Source organism: Ceratosolen solmsi, unplaced genomic scaffold, assembly GCF_000503995.2.
Source record: "Ceratosolen solmsi marchali unplaced genomic scaffold, CerSol_1.0 scaffold35, whole genome shotgun sequence".
Lineage (NCBI taxonomy): Eukaryota > Metazoa > Arthropoda > Insecta > Hymenoptera > Agaonidae > Ceratosolen > Ceratosolen solmsi.
In genome coordinates, this window is record NW_011948423.1 from 7,878,264 (window position 1) to 7,897,125 (window position 18,862).

The 18,862-nt window shown below is 30.7% G+C and overlaps 1 protein-coding gene across 1 annotated transcript; it reads left to right on the top strand.

Moving 5' to 3' along the window:
- Nucleotides 1-2,467: 2,467 nt before the first annotated feature.
- ND-B17.2 (NADH dehydrogenase (ubiquinone) B17.2 subunit) lies at nt 2,468-3,234 on the top strand. Its single transcript, XM_011499706.1, has 3 exons — nt 2,468-2,591; nt 2,728-2,810; nt 2,913-3,234. Exons 1-3 carry the CDS (start codon nt 2,500-2,502, stop codon nt 3,152-3,154), a joined length of 417 nt encoding a protein of 138 aa, XP_011498008.1. The 5' UTR covers nt 2,468-2,499; the 3' UTR covers nt 3,155-3,234.
- Nucleotides 3,235-18,862: the final 15,628 nt, after the last annotated feature.

An 18,862-nucleotide genomic window follows, 5' to 3' on the forward strand; every position in this document is an offset into this window, starting at 1 on the left:
ATAAAAACTTATGTCCAGCTCATTGTGATATGGTTAATTCTGTATATCGAGAGAATCAGTTAAAATAAATTATGACTATAATTAATAAAGAATCATAAAAATAGCATCGAATAATATTTATAGGTTTATTAAGCTTATGGGATTATCTAAATGGAGTTTCAGAAATACATATGTCTTGCGTGTCTTTAAATTGTTGTAAATCATTAAAAATACAACAACAACAAAAAAAACAAAAAAACAAAAAAAAAATACAAACCTTAGATTGATTTTATAAATCACTTGTAACAATGTAATGAGTACAAATTGCGTAATTTAAGATTTTCGATCTTAATAAAATGTATTCATTAGAAAGAGCACGTAGCAACTTAATATACAAATAATAAACTTTCTTTTAACATATTTATTCATAATAACTGTATGTGTATAAACTTTCGATATTTTATTTATAAGATCGACGAGCGGAGGGAGAAAATGTTTTAAATGAAATATAGTTCATTTAGAAATAAAAAATTAATATAAAATTGGGGATCAACGTTGCTGTATTTTATATTTTCAATACTTATTTTATCAGTAAATAAAATTAAATACACTTTAATTTAATAACTTTATTTGATTTGCAATTATTTAATGTAAATAAAAAAATTAATTCGTTATATCGAAAACGAATTTCTATTGTCGGTTCCAAATCAATTATTAATATTATTATACATTTTTTTTTTCCTTTTACTTTAATGTTTGAAAGTAGGAACATTATCATCACAAACAATTAATCATATTTTATTACCTTTTTTTTTGTTTTTGTTTTTGTAATAATACAAACAATCGTTCTTGAATGAAAATTTTTAATTTTACATTTCAATGTCGAATAATTTTTACTCCTGTGAATGCGAATGAAGGTGATTGAATTTTTATGGAAGTATAAAGTATTTTAATAGAAAAATGTTAATTATTAATGTAATTATAATATTTATGTAATTGATAATACGTCTAATAAAACGTAACGATTGAATAAACAATTTATTTTTCTTTCTAATATCTTATTTAAATAATTATGAAAGATCATCTTAAGCCTTAATTCATATACCTTTATTACTCTGGAGGTAAATTATTTGAATACAAACGTCCAACATTCACTACTTAACAAATGCACAATTATCACGATTGACTTTTTCTTATCGTTGCAGTCCCATAATAAAATTGATTCTATCGAAGTTCTTTCGTGCATGCTACTTTGCAATTTGCATGATGATCGTCGCAGGTTAAGTGAACTTAATTTAGTTAGTTGCCTTTTGTATATGTGCGTCCGACATTATGGACATCGGTAAGAGCATAACACGAATTTTGAATAATGAAAGAACGGAATAATCGATAATCAATCGAAATGTGCAATGCACTAAGTTCTAATCGATATAAGATATAATTTAGTGATATGCAAACGGACTTGCAATTAATAAATAGACAAAAAATATCTAATAGAATTAACGGGAGCAGGTGATTCGCATTTTTCTCTGTACGCTATGTCAGTTATATTTCTGACTAAGGTAGCCTGCATTTTTAATCATTGTAAGACTAACGAGTTGCATTGTGCATTCTGAGTAATGCAGCACTTTAGAGTATCCGGAAATTTCCGGATATTATCAATTTTAGTTTGTATAGTTAAAGTTCAATAGACACCGTCAGACTGCTTTATGTTAGTTTACATAATCGCATTTATGAAAATGGTCATCTTTATCGTAAATCTTCCTTTTGTGGCGTGATTTATTCCTGACGTAACATGACTAACCACGCGCTCCTTTATACAATGGGAAATTTCCGAAATTCTGGCATATTCGAATAATGCATCACCTCACGTAAAATTTGCTTTACCTTTCACATAAACGTGCGTTTACCGACTTTACGAATATGTTTATGCATATGCGTGCGTGCTTGCGTGCGTGTGCGTGAGCCTCTGTGCATATATATATATATATATATATATATATATCGAATGCATTGCAATACGAGGCAACGCATTTGTCGACCGTTGAAAAGTGTTGAAAGTCAAATGCAAAATATACAAGTTATCATATAATCGCATATAAATAGTACCTTAGTCGTGCAAAAGATGGTTCTTAGTCTATATTTCTGGTAGGATAATTCTGTGCATTTGTGCCTGCGCTCGCATTTTGTCTACAACCAGCCACTTTAGAATCCATCACGTGCTGACATCTAGCGAACACCCAATAATTCATGGTACATACAAACACTTGTCATATATGGAAATGAATCTTCTATGATATTTGATGGTTTTTAATACTTTCACTCGGATCCATGTATTTGCATATTATAATCCTTCATCCTAATGATATATTACGAAAATGAAAATGAAATATTGATAAAACTGGGAGACTAAGAGATGCAGTGCCATCTGGTGTAAAATAAATAATTTAAAACCACTAGGCTGCAGTTTCTTTCTGCGGCGGTGTAAGTGAAATCTCAAAAGTTTAAAGAGACTTCGATATGGAAAGAATTTTGGGACACACTATTTCTGACTTTATAAAGGCAATAAAACAAAATGGTGGTATTATCAATTCGATCAAAGTATTACATAGGTTGGTATTTTATAATTCATTGTCCAACGAAAATTGCCTCATTACTTTAATAACTATCATAAAGAATCTTAGGTTATACTTAAGTCATATTATGAAATAAAGATATTTTTAACAAATATATTTTTCTCTATTTTAGAATGGATGCGATCAAACTTGGGAAATTAGTTGGCCAGGATGAATTCGGAAATAAATACTATGAAAATAATAATAACTTTGTTTGTAAGTTATTTATGCTTGCCGACTTTAAGCGATATTGATAAAATTAATCATAAAATATTATCAAAACGTGCGTGTAACTAAGATACTCTATTTATTGTGCAGGCCGAAATCGATGGGTCGTTTATAATGAACAACTTTCTTTGAATTATGATGCTTCACAAGTGCCGCCCGAATGGCATGGATGGCTTCATTACAAGACGGACTTATTACCCCATCAAGATCCGAGCAGAAAAAAATATAAATGGATGATAAAACATACTCCAAATTATAGTGGAACTGAACTTTCTTATGTTCCTTATAGTACTGTAAAGCCAAAGATCGAACCGTGGAATCCGAAAAAGTAGATTTGAAAATCATAGTCAATAATAAGAATATGTTATGTATTGATATTATTATATGGTAAATTAAATAAATTGAGCGTGTGAATAACTAACATTAGCATTGGTTAAATAAAAAATTTTCTTCAATAGCATATTAGAATTATAGTAAAAGTTCTTAGTTAATTTAAATTGTAGAACATTAAGATGTAGCATCGGAAATATGAAATTTGTCATATTTATTTTAATAGTAAATTATATTTTATCTAAAATTGTACATAAATTCATTAAATTTGATTTTATAAATAAAGTCTTCAAGAAAGTTTAATATTAATATTAATCTAAATACTTATTCCTCTAATAGTTTAATTTATAAATTATTTTTTATATTTTTATCATAATAAAAGTAATTGCAACTAAATAAAATTTTCTCTTACATTAATCTCTTTGATGAATTTGAAATAATCACTATATTTTGAGTAAGAAAACAAGTTTGCTTGCTCGAATAAATCCCCTAATTTTGTTGCGCAATAACAATTATTTATATAAATATATTATACAAGAACTTAGTCGTACGTACTAAAATTACTTATAATTTTTAAATTGGTATTTTGGTTATACTAACATTTATTAATTTAATGAATTTTTTAAATTATACATTTGTTAATATATCAATATTTGTATGATTATTATACTTAATGTTAAGTATGGCAATGAATATTTATTATGTGTAATGAGATATCCTGAATTAAAGATTTATTTACCTATGTATCACGGCAAAGTAGCACGAAAGCTGGATTTTCAATTACGGCTTATATACTAAAATCTTCTTTTTTTTAAAAATCATTACAAATCGATGTAAACATATTTTTAACAGAGAGAATATTGTTTTTGAATAATTTTATTGCAATATACATAGAATTTAACGAACATACAATTTTTTATACAAGACGTAAAATTTACTATGGTTGTAGGAGAAAGAATTTTAAAATAATTGTTTCACTACCAAGTAGGAAGTATTTGAAACTAAAAATAATATACTTAGCTAAACTGAAAATCATCAAAGATATTCAAAAATATCTTTTTTCTTTTATAATAACGTACTATTTGAGCTCTAGAAATGACCCAAAGCACGGTGGCAAAATTTTTGTGATAGCGTGAACGAGTTCTCAGCTTTTTTCACTCATAACTCATTAGTGTCTTCCTAATAAATTTATCAATCGGATCCAAATATAATTAACATAAGCTCGATAATTTTTATAATAATAGTGAACGACAAAAACGAAGAAAGACGAATAACTAACTGGCTTATGATATAACAAATCTGATTATTATATTCTAGATCCTCCGATTAAACTTTCCATTATTATTTATCTACGAAATAATCATTCGCTCGATAATTTGTGTTTTTTTTTGTCATTGTTACTATTCATAACATATTTAGTTTTATCTTCCCCATTATATTTCTGACATTATAATTAGCTGTTTTATCTCAACACTGAATTTTACCTATAGAACTTGATAATTATTATAAAATTATTATAAAATTGATCGTGTGCATATTCTTGAAAAAGGTTATTACTCAATGATTTGTAATTAATAGCTTTCGCTCACTACATGAGTCAATGAATTTTTTTTAAAGTATGACTAATAATTAATTGTACCAAAAAATGTACCAAAATTTTACGAGATTTGGCTAGTTGAAAATGTTCACATCATTAAAGATATAATGTAATAAACAAAAAAATCCATACGATTTTTTGGATAAAATTAAGTGTAATCAAGAATGAAACTTTTTTTTTAAATATAAAATTCAAAAATCATTTGAAAGAAAAAATAAAATAATAAAAGTACACGTACAAGTCAAATAATTATTCTGTAATAGCTTCTCTAGTCTTTAAAAGTAAATTGTTTTTTTTTTATTTATGTAAAATAAATAAATGCTTAATTTTTCAAGAGTGAAGGTATTAATCTTACCCTTATTTTATATTTAAAATTTTTTAATCAATATATCTCTTCGCATTTTACTCCCCCCCCCTCTCTCTCTCGCTCTCTCTCTCTCTCTCTCTCTCTCTCTCTCTCTCTATATATATATATATATATATATATATATATATATATATATATTGATTTTTTTAAGTATAACGAGTACATAATTAAAACTTAATATTTTTTATAAAACTTTATTCACGATCCTAATTAAAATTTTATCTATAATCAGTAAATAATATGAAATAAAAAATTAGGAGTTTAATCTATAATTTCATTTAATCGGAATAATACGTCAATTACATACATTTTAACCATATTTATATTTATATATAACAATTATATATAACCATGTTTTATTATCTTTATTTTCATGTAGAAATACAGCGATTTAAAAATTACACATTTAAAACAAATTTAATTATTAATAATCTAATTTTTATATTATTAATTATTGGAATTAAATATTTTAATTCGGATATCAGTCTATTAGATTGATAAATATAACGTATTAGATTATAAAATAATAAACAATTTTATGTACGTCTATTTATCAATATAATTATTGTATGAGGCATATTAAATACTAAATTTTTACTATTAGTCATTTTAACTACAAACTAATTAATGATTTTTCTTATATGTAAAATTATTCTATTATTAAAAATATTATTCTATATTGAAAATGATCACTTACATATTTATAATATTAATAATAATAATATTAATAATGATGACATTCAATTATTTAATTATCGGAATAGATAGTTAATATGATTGTTATGTTTATGTTAATTAATTTTCAGATTATCAAACGATACGAGCGAGCGTCTGATTGCAGTATAAATAAGTTACATATCGAGTATGCTGAAAAAGTTATTTGAAAAAAAATTATTTAGCATAATAATTATATTTATATTGCATGAAATGATATCGATAAGAAAGGATTACCATAATATTATTATTACTATATAATATAAATTTACTGAAAAAGATATAATTCGTTTTCAAATCAAATTCGATCCACAGAGCTTATTTTTAATAATCTAAAATAGACAAAGCATGTTGTAGAAATTTCCATGGCATTTTATATTTATAATATATTATATATTTCCATTATTTTTTGTAATTAACAAATTGCATATTGTTTTATTCGCCATTCGACGAGAGAAAATTTGTTATGTTTTAGTGTCGGAATTTTTAAGCCACATAATAATATTTGACGATGATAATACAATACTCTGTATAAATCCAAACTATTGACGATTTGTGCTTTGAATTATTATGATAAATGATTATAAATAATGGGAACGGACTTCAATCGTGTAAAATAATGACATTCCAAGCATATATGTAGACGTCGAATTGTATACAAAAATTTATTATAGTTTTGATGATCTGATTAGATGAATAATGATTAGATGAAGCATTGGTACTATATCCAGTCTAACTGGTGCCTTCATAATTTCATAATCATTAATCAATTTTAATGGCCAAAATACTTCTTTACATCCATTACTACAAAGACATTTCAAATTTAAGACTTTTGGTGGAGATTTTTTAGACATCAGAACTCAAATAGATTATATAGCTATAGTAAATTTCAATCAAAGCTAGCTAAAGTAGGTTAAAAGTAATGTGTTTGTACTTACACTTCATATGAAAACAACACGCGAGAGAACAAGAATTTCTCGCACAAGAATGTTTGGTTAAGTATTTAATTTAGTTAAGTAATTATTCTCTTGTGTATCCATGTGGGTGTGTATGCACATTTGCATGCGCATATACATAAGAGAATAGTGGAATTGATACATTTTTTGACTATACGCAAAATTAATGCAATTTATTATATCTTACAACCAATTAAATTTTATTTTAATAATATATTTAAACAAAATATATAATTGCCAATATTTCATTTTACACACTCTCAAGTGTCGAATCGAAACTTTATAACTATTTATATACTATAATAGAAATAAAGAATAAATTGAAATTGCATTACTGGCATTGTGGCGGTTGTTAAAGATGTATAATAACACTATACGAATAATATAAAGATTGAACTTTTTTAAAAAAAATTTTTTAAAATAAATGCAATTTTGTGATAGAGTGAAACGTTAAAAAATAAGGAACAGCTCTAGAAAATTTTACATAAAGTATTATTTATAAAATTATGTACAATATCAAATCTCTAAATTAAGGATTCTTCAAAAATTTCAAATGAATTTAACAAAAATTTTTATCACGTACAACGACTTTTAAAAATTCATTTAGAAAATTGTTTTTCAAGTTTAACGTAACTATTTGGTTGTAAACTTACATCATAAAAAAATCTTATTAAATCTATTTACATAAAATTTTTTAAATTATAATATGTATACAAGTATTCAAAACAAATGTTTTTTGCCTAATTTTTTTTTTTTTTTTTTTTTTTTGTTATCAAATCGCCAAACTATACAATTGTTATAATTTTATAAAAAGTACGATCACATGTGTGAATAATCATCCAAATCGATTTATTAACATTAAAATGTTAGAAAAATTTCTTTATTTTGCTGGAAAAAGTAATTACAATTTAAAGAATAAAATTAAAAATCAGCTGCAATTATAGTTATCAGAATCATATTAAGAATTTGATTTTAAATTCTAATTATATGTTTCGATATTTTTTATTGAAAAAGTAAATTTAAGTAATAAATTAAATCATTAATCTATGATCTTATAGGCCATTTATTTACCTAACACGATTCTTCATGTAAATAATAATGAAATATAGTTTATTTATTTGTAGTTAACGAAAACTAATATTATATCTGAAATTTAAATTTTCTTAACATTTTCTTACTTTATAAATAAATTATGAATTATTATATATTAAAAAAAAAATATATTCGAGACATAGCCAGAAATATGATTAAACAAAGATAACTAAAATTCGCTATTACTGTAAATTTTATTTATATTTAAAATTTTTGTTATCTTAATATAATAGTATTGTTAATATTAGTATAAAATAATTATTATAAATGTTATTAATTAAAAAGATATAAACAGTTAAATGATTAATTAACAAATAAAGTTTAATTCAATTTTATAGCCTATAAACTTAAATTTCAATAAATTTGATGTCGTTTTTAAAACATATAATTCTATAATTTGTAATAGAAAATTTTATGCGCATTATCAATAAAGAATTTTCGATATGTAATCCAATATTACTTATATAGTATTATTAACCATTTTTAAATTACGCTTAATAATAATAACGTAAAATTGTTTTTCATTATTTGGCCAGCTTTTACGCGATTAAAATCTGTGTATCTAAAGTTATCTAACATGAAATTACGATTAAATTTATATGGTATTATTGAACAAAAACATAATCGTAAAATTCTATATATTTCTTATGTCGACGTTTTGCATTAAGTAGTAAAAACGTCAGATAAAGATAGATATTTCATTTTTATTTTTATTTTATTAAAAAATTTAATATAAAAATGAATAAAATTGTAGGAAACTGGTGGTAATCATTGTTCATAAATATCGTATAAAAAGTATAAATTCTAATGATTATGAAAATTTATTCTAATTGATATACGAAATTTAATGTTTTGTTTCACTAAGTGCTCTAGCATCAATAACATTGATTATTGACACTACGAAATTTTGAAGGCAAGATAAATTTGATGAAATATTGTCAAAATGATATAAGTGAAATTAAAATTCGAAGGAAATAAATAAATAGATACTTCGTTGAAACAAAAATTGTATTTAAATAATCATGCAATTACTTATTTTAATATTTTATGTTTAATATTATTATGTATATTATTAACATAAATAACATTTATAAATTTATTTTCTATTATTAAATCGGAAAATATAAAAATTTAAAAGTACAATGTTATGTAATAAAAAAGACTTTAAAAAATGTACTATAAATATTCTGCTATTTAAGAACATGTAATTTAAGTGTAGAAAAAGTATTTTAATAAGATTCGGTTAAAATTTCGATTGAAATACCATGAAGCAGAATATAACTAGACAGGAATAATAATGTAAAATGATAATAATTGTAAGTTAAAAAACGATTCATTAATATTATTGAAGAATTTATTATTAATAGTCGAACTTGCTTTTAGGTGGGTTATATTCATCATTATTATTATTAAATTATTTTCAATCGTTATTTTAATTTAGGTTGATTTTTATTTGATTCAATATCGTTGACTATTTTTACAAATTTGTATTATACAAATATTGTTGATTAAAAAGTAAGCAAAACGTTTACGATTCCATATAATTCCAACACAGATAGTTATAAATTATATTTTAATATATACGGTCTAATAAAAAAAAATTTGATGATTTTAATAAATCTTATCAAATTAAAAATAATTGAAATCGTATGAAATGAAGTTCAATTAAAGTATTTAGTTCATATTGGTTTTATCAATTTTTCTGCTACTATACTTTAAAATCATTTTATGAAAGAGTATAAACAACAATGTAAATGATGGCTAAAAATAAAAAATATAAAAAGAAACAAAAAATACTTTATGATTTTATGTAAATTATGTAAATCAATAAAAATATCCTCAGATTTATGGAATGGCAATTTATTTACCAATTTATTCACCAATCGTAGTTTCGGCCTTTTGAGTAAAAAATATTGTGCCGTTAAAGCAACTCATGAATTCAATAAATAAAGCCGTATAAACTTTTTTTTTTTTTTTTGTCAATACTACAATAAGTAATAACACAGTTAAGATTTGTAATATGATGTTTATTGAAGAAAATTATTTATTAAAGGTCATATTAAAAAGTATGTTTTCAAGGTATTTACAACATTATGATAAATAAAAACTATATTGATCAATAGCAGATTAAATAAGATAAACTTCTAGCAAGATTTGATATCAGAATCAGTATATATTGATCTTAAAATTTTTTCCATTAACGAACGCGACATCATGTTTCCGATTATGAATGTACTCGACAATTTTTAATATTTTAAATGCTTAGTTTACAATGTGTTTAATAGAAGCCGAAGTAAAGAAAAACAAAAAAAAAAAAACACGTTTAGTATAATGTTGATATTAAAACTTGATGTAATGGAATTATACGCAGTAATAATGCTAACAAATATTTATATTTTAATGTAAGTTAATTCATATGTTAAGTTGCAAAAATACGAACAAGTTTTGAAAACTTTCATTATACAATTTAAATTTAAATATCGCGAAAATTCTGTTTTAATATCTGCAAGTTTATTAATTATATATTTTAACTATTGGCATTATAAATAGTATAGAATATAATAATTATATCTTATATTGTATAGATTGCATAATAATTTAGACATTTCTTGAAAGCCTAAAGTAATTATTCCAATTCCCTCATCAATTTATATATTTATTAAAATTTATTTTTTACATTTTCATTTTGAAAATATTGACTTTTATAACTATATTTAATCGTGTGTTTTAACAATGTGTTGTATTTTTATTAATTTGTATTGCTCTTTTACGGCTTATTTTTAAGTAAAAAATATTCTTTATTAGTATATATTTCCATCCATATATTTGCGGCTATAATCGACTTAATATTATTAATGGTAAAATGGTACGGTAGTTATCATTTAATGGTATTACTATTATCGATAAATTCTATGTACTTCTGGAAGACAATTTTTATTATAATTATAGTACTAAAAATATAATTGAAATAATTGTGAGATCCGATATTTGAAATTACGTTATTACTGGTATGAGAAATTAAAAACGCAATTACGAATGGCTCGTGGTAGTTATATGAAAATATTAAATTACCGTGAAATAATATTATTATTTGACTTGTATTTATTATGTATATTTGGAAATTAAAATTGGTTTCATTATTTCAAATGACATTAATAAGATTTTTCCAAATCATAATGACTAAAATCAATTAATGGATTAGTGTAAAATATAATATGTTGTGTGGGCTTTAAAATTCATTTTTTTACCAGCCGTTCATCAACAAAATTTCATTTGATGGTTATTAATATAAACCGACGGATGTTAATATAACAATAAATTTTCTTAATTTATATTTCAAATCAGCGGTTTGTTCAATTACAGTATTCGCAGTAAAAATAAATAGCTTTATCATGCCTGTATTTGTTCATGTAATAAAATTTTTTCGCCATACAAAAGGTTGTATTGTACTTATGTACGTTATGATTTATAGGAATTAGAGGTAATCGTAATATCAGTTTTGGAAGTATTTGGAACATCAATAATTCTAGGCAAAGTATAAAATATTATTTTGTATAATCAAGGACATTAAAAAAAAAAAAAAAAAAAAAAAAAAAAAAAAAAAAAAGGAAAAAGAGGAAAAAAAAAATAAAAATAAAAAATAAAAAGTCTTTTTTATAAATATATTGATTTTAACAAATACTGAAGTCTAATGAGGAAAAATAAATCGTTGTGAAAAGAACAAAAATTGTTGTATAAATTACTTTTAAATTTACTAGTATTTATTAGGATATACTTAAAGTTTACGACAGTTATACTCTGCGAGCATATTATTTGTACATTTGTGTAACGTAATTTTTATTTACATAAGCTATCATTATAAAATGGCGCATAGTATTTCACTACGAAGGCTAAATCTGTTTTTTATAAATCAAAATGTTTTTTTAATTTGAGCCATTAATTGATGTTTCTCATATATCCGACAATTCACGCAATGAAGATTGATATTGTGTATAATAATATTAACATTTTTTAAAACTTGGCGACAATTCATCAAATTTTTTTCTTATCAAATCATATTTCTCATATCGTATTGTTACACAATCGGATTGTCATTGAATTCGTATTTGAATTATGCATTTGAAGTAGAGTAAAGAGCTTGATAATATTCCTATAATCATTAACAATGTAAATTCTTTTTCTTCTTTTTCTTCTGCTTCTTCTTCTTCTTCTTCTTCTTCTTCTTCTTCTTCTTCTTTTAATGTTTTTGATCTAAAATCGATAGTTCATTCAAAGATAAATTAATCATAGCTTACGAATATAATGTGAAGGCTCAATGATAGAATAGCCGCGACCGTCTTATCCTTGTCTTTGGCATCGAAAGTCTTAAAATGTCGCAACGAAAGAATTGGATAAACGTAATAAGAGCCTTTGTCTTAGTAGAAATTTGGTAATGGCGCGTATGCTTGTTATCATTCCGTAGTCGAAGTAAACCAGGCGTGACAATATATTTAGCCGCCAACGAGTCTTGGGTATTGGGAGCGAGTCGTCGAAGCGATGCGAGTTTTCGAAAAATTAAGCCCGGTAAATCACGAGTAGGGCGAGCGATATAGCTCGGAGTCTTATGGGGAATGGAACAATGCGCATTTACATGCGGGTGTGGCAGCTTTCGTTTAGCCGTGCGTGTGGATAAGGAGAGTGGCAAAGAAGTCGTGGTAATTGAACGCATACGTTATCCCGGCAAAGGAGCAAGAGTGGAAGGAAAGTCGCGGCGTCGCATTTGTTTAACATCGCGAGAGAAGGAGGGTATAGTGGGGTCAGCGTTGGTAGCTAACGCAAAGTTATTGGGGTACTTTGGGAGGTAACCGCCGTTAAGTGCACTGCGGATACGTCGGCTTACAATGAGCGGAGTTAAAGTAAATTTTCGTTAATGTTGGCTTCTCTTTCGCTTTAGTTGTCGCGCCTTCGCTTATTAGATTACGCTTCCCTGGGAGATGCCACTACGAACGTAATGTGTGATGCTTTCACCCGTTGTCGTCATCGTGTTTTTCGCCCATCTTCGCCCATCTTCGCCCATCAGTTCTCGCTTGTCAAAGAACGAGGCCACTTTAAGGCACTCGTTTAATCATGCAAAACACTTTTCTGGCTCGAATTTTTGCTTAGCAAGTAGTGCCATCGCTCGAGTGGATATTCTTTTAAGCTCCGTATTCGCTTTTTCGTGCGGGATTTTTCGATAGAAACGGGCAATTTATAATGTCGTGCTAATACAGCATGTCGAGTGCATTCGCCGTGCATTTTATTATCACTATCGAATATCCATTTAATATTATGCATTTGTATAAGCCCTCCCTCTGTCATAGTCGCTGTCTGTATTGGCTACGAGGGGATCGGTTTATCATTCTAACGATTCAGCTCTCGATACACTACAATTTAATGAACGTAGCGCAATCCAGCATGAAATTCCTTATTTAAACGTGTATATGCGTAAATGTTTAGTAAAATTTTATTTATTGATCGAAAGGAAGCTTGCACCAAGTTTGCTCGGCCAACCCACCGACTAACCCAATTGTAAAAGTCAATGAAAATCAGTTTAAAAAATATTGTACGACCATTATCCATATATCACAATCAGATCTTCACAATATATCGAAGAGCTTGGCTAGTTAGTATGGCTTAACGATTTCAAATTACTTTATGTAATTTAAGTTGCTTTGATGCACGTAGATATGCGGTAAATTTGGAGCACGATGTAAGTTAATGAATGTCGCGCACGTTTGTTAAATCAAACAAAAATCTTTATCATCCAAAGTTTAAGTTTCCGACGAATCATTAGCTTCCATACAGCTTCCATCGAGCTTCCATCATAATAGTCGCCTCGTAATATGCGCTCGATAATGCCGATTGAAGCAACTGGAGGGTAAAATTACGCTCAACGTAATGATAAAACGGCGCCTCGACTATATTACTATAGGCCTCGGTGCTCTCAACGAGGAATTGCCAAATCGGTTAAGGAAGCGCAAATTGACGCGCAAATGCGTAATAAGTTAATGGGACCTCGGTAGATCGCAGGTTGTCGTGCAGGTAATGCGAGAAGAACGAACGAGCCAAGTAATTACGAGAGAGATGAACGTGTTAAATGACGCGATGAATAAAAGGCAGAAGACGAGCATGTAAATCAAGTGTAACGGCCAAGTGTAAGCGGAGTGATAGGTCGAGTGTGCGAAAGCTTAGTCGGGAGGCTGGCCGAACAAGGGGGCGAACAAGATCGAGGCGTGTTCGGGCAATAAATCAGGCTTACCTAGTCTACGTCCGTGCACTTGGTGGCTCTCGCTTGTGACTCGAATCCGTCGGGCGCGTGTAAAGTCGTCATTGTCGGTTTGCGGCTCGATTCGCCTTTATGCCGACTCGGGGGAGCTCCGACGTAGATAAAAGCCTCGGGGCACGTGCCACGCGACGATGCGTCGCGTGTCCCCGACGTCGGTGCCACAGCTCCGATTAAAACGGGCCCGCGTCCCAGATCTTATCCCGAGAACGGTTCTTCGACGATGGGCGCGAGAGCCAGCGAACAACCCATTCCCTCCCACGGCAATTAAACGTCACGGACCGAAGCGGTAACAGCCCCCTCCGCACCATCCACTTTATCCCGACTTTTTGCGGGAGCCGAGAAAAAGCAGTCGTAAATAGAGGGAGGAACGGGCGCTTTTTATGAGCTTCAGCGCGCGACGCCGCCGCCTTACGCGAGGAGCCGCCGCTGCCGAGGTGGCGGTGATTTCAGATGAGTAGCGTGATTAATATTACGAGAGTTTGCGTAACTCGTAAAGTTAGGCATTCTCCCGGCAGTCGGCTATTTAGCAGCGGAGCTTAGTGGCCGGGGGAGGGGGGGGGTGTGGGAATAGGGGGGGGGGAGTGATGGTACTTAGTTCGGCCGTTATTTAGCCGGCGCGGACTAGCGGCCGAAGAAAAAAGTTGAATCGCACCCCGGCACTAAGCACCTCGGGCCGACATCGAGGAGTGACAGCCGTAGGGGCGGAGAGGAAGGGTATAATATATTCACGGGGCAATATCGACGCCCCGAGAAATTTATCGAGCCCGGCCGAGGCGTTAATACCTGCTTTCGCGCGGGGCTTTAAATCAATGAAAAATATCCTAATTGGAATATGAAAAAAGTTGGCAGTCGCGCGCGAAGTCGGGCGAGGGGTTGCGACTACTGGGTGGGCAGCCGAGGGGTTCCGAGAGCGACGACTGCGACGAAGGCGGCGGCGGCGGCGGCGGCGGCGGCGGCGGCGGCGGCGGCGGTGGCGGCGGCGACGGCGGCCGCCCTTTCCTCGACGGCACATAAAAAGCCGGAAATTAAATTATCTCGGAGACTGCTGGTATTGCGCGAGAGAGTCGTAAGCGAAGGCCGAGGAGTGTATTTGGGGAGTACTCGCGAGCGTCGATACAAAGGCTGCGTGTACCAGTGTTCGCTTGCTGCAGTTTATCCGCGGTGTTCGATCCCATCCGATAGACAGCGACGTTTTTACGAGTGACGAGGGCGGGAGCGGACAGGATTTAGTGGCGCGGAGCCGTAGCCGTAGCCGTAGGTGGCGCGTATTTGGGCGTTCGGGCACTTTATGTGGAAAAATTCGAGGACGCGTCGCGAGTCCTCACCCCATCCCCCCACCACCCTTCGCGTATTGTAGAAGCGAGACGGGCGACACGGGGTTGATTTATCGCGAGCGTCCCGCCCGAGTGCCGCTGTAGGTGGTGGTGGCGATGGTGGCGACGGCGGCGACGGCGACGGCGATGATGACGGGAGGACCGGAGGGGGTGGGGTGTGGAACGATACCGGGATATCGGAAGGTGACGGACTACGATGATGGGTATAGGTGGGATGGGGGATTATGATAGGGTGAGGGGGGAGGGGGGAAGTCGAGGGAGAGGGGGGATAGGCAGGAGCACCTAAGGAGAGTCGAAAAAGAAGTGCAAAGGGGGAGCGGAAAATCTGGATATGGATGCGACAGTCAGGGATTTGCCTCCCGCGTAAACTTAATCATAACAGCCTGTTAGCTAAATGTATAGTAGTAGGAGCGAGTGCGAGTAAAGATGGGGTCAGGACGCGGCCACTCCTCCTCCACCTATAGCTCAAATTGTTTCTCCCTTCTCTCTGCGGCGCGTTCGATCATTTCCCCCACTTGCAGCTCTTTGCCGGCAACGGAGCCCACACCCCAGCTTGCAGAAGACCCTTTATTAAATTAATCTACTGTTTAGTAAATTGATGCCGTGTCGAGCTTTCGAGTATAGTCGTTAGCAAACAGACCGACCGAGCACATTACAAAATTAACGATCGCCGTACCGACACTTTTCGCTCCTGAATACCGACTTCTTCTTATCCGGCTCATTCCCTCGTTTCCATTCTCCGTCTCTTCTCTTCCACATCCTTTAATTATTCATTTTATTATCATTATGATTATTATTATTATTACTACTACTGCTACTACTACTACTACTACTACTACTAATGCTACTACTACTACTACTGCTGCTACTACTACTACTACTATTACTAATGCTACTACTACTACTACTACTACTACTACTACTACTACTACTACTACTATTGCCATTGCATCAAAATGTTGTCGTTGTCGTTATTGTCGTTGTCGTTCTTTTAATTACAATGACTACATTTATATTCTCGAAGCAAGTGCGTTCTCTATCAATGTTTCGCAAACTTTATAATTCATATCTTTCAATTAATTTTCCAACTTACGTCATTCGGCAGCAATTTGGATTTTCAAGCCCCTACATTAACTTATATTTTCACTATTCAGAAAAAATTAATTACCGGGCTATTAATAACACTTGTTGACAATCGAATACTTGCAACGATTTAATAATTGCATCAAAAATATTGTCCATTTTTTATTTAACTATAATTATTTGTCGTGTAACTCTATCCAAAAGCATTATATAATATCTGCATTTCATTTCATTTATTTAGAAAGTATATTGTACTTACATGTTTATTGGTGTCGGTATCGGTTCCACTGCAGTATACATTGAAAGTGCGATGTTAAATGAAAATAAGTAAATAAAATAAATGTACAATTAAACAAATTATACACATATTAAAAATAATAAAAATTCAAAATAATTTTTATAATGAATCTATCATTGTTTTTCTTTTGATATTTAATAAAATACTCTGTATTTTTTATTTAAAATATTATTTCATTTATATATATATATATATATATATATATATATATATATATGTGTGTGTGTGTGTGTGCGTAAGCGTTTAAGATAATAATTCTTTAATAAATGTTGAAAAAATACATAATTAAAAATAAAATGAGTCGAAAATTAATTATCCACAATTAGATATTATTTAGGCTTGGTAAGATAAAAACATCTGTTTAACTAATCTTAATTGACAGGCAATTTATATGAAACAAATATTAATAGTAATTGGTAAAATAACAAATGGTTGAAGACATTTCCCTATTAAATAAAAATATTCTTAAAAAGTGTTTTTATTTCATGGGAAAGCTAATGAAAAAAATTTGCTAAAAGTAAAGTATATAAAAATGATGGTTGAATTTTTTTTAAATAATACGGGTGAGAAATGGTGGAGATAGGAGGGAAGGAGAGAGAGAGAGAGAGAGAGAGAGAGAGAGAGAGAGAGAGAGAGAAGAAGAAAAAGAGATTGGATGAATAGGCTTTGTCCGCAGCTGATTAGGGCTAAGCTTAGTCGCAAAGTAGCCTCGAGGAGGCCCCTTCGGATATTTCCAATCCAGGGAAGATTTAATCAAGAGACGCGCAGTGAGAAATCAATCGAGCATGAGAACCATAGCTTTTCAGGACTCGGCGAAAAAGTCATTGTGGCAGAAAACTCGGCGAGAGCGGGGAGCCCGGGGTGGGGAGGGACTGAAGGATAGAGAGGAGTCGAGATCAGGAAAAAGAGCAAAGTGGAAAGAAGCTGGTGATATAGAACGGGGGCAAGCGAGCGCTCCTAATGGACCAGGGGTGGAAAACATTAGAATGAGTGCATATCAGCTGTCTATTGTAATTGTGTTGACCATTTATTCGAATTCTTCGAGATATAGTACACAAGCTGCAGTTAACACGTATGTATAATTTTTACAATATTTTTATACAAGAGCGAGACCCCATTCGTGTGCTCGTATATGCGCATTCTATGTATCTGTACAGCGATTACAAATTACTTCTTCTGCCTTCTTCTCTATTTTTCGTCTTTATGTACTTTTTTCATCGTTTTGTCTTTATAAGGATGAGTTCTCGACGGGGAACATAAAAGGTGCGTGCTTTTTGTTGTACAGAAGGCGCGATAAAGTCTGTAACATCAGGGGCTTAGCCAATAGTCTGCAAGTATCATTACGGTACATGAAAATCTCGCCGTTCATCGCTATACTTTTTTACCATTTTTACCATTTTTACCATTTTTACCATTTTTACCTTTTTTACCTTATTTACGTTTTTTAAGTTTTTTACGTTCTTTCTCCTTTCGCCTCATCACATTCGTACAATATAATATAGTCCACGCATTCTTTAATTTTATTCTTTGAGTACGTATACGAGCCGTAAATAAATTAACAATGGAAATTGCAACGGAAAATGCCTTTTCCTGTAGGGTTATTTTTTTCGAGGTCTAACTCCCTCGGCCCGTCGCGAATAAATACATCAACATTCCATTCTAAAGACTAAGTGTCGCTGCCTCTTGGATAAATAAAAGTCGATTATTATCGAAAACAAGAGTCAGTTTGATCGTATTAAACTTCCTTGACACATATTGAATATTCTGTTGGGTTATTGGCAAGAGGTGAATTTATCTTTATCATAGGATGAGATAAATGATTAGGCGAGTCGATGATACGAAGTACTCGCGCGCATGCATGCTTATGTATATGATTGTGCGCCTGTCTGTGCGAATGTGAGCGAATGCGTGCGCGTGTACGCGTAATAGAGATAGATATGACATGTTGAGAGAGAGAGAGAGAGA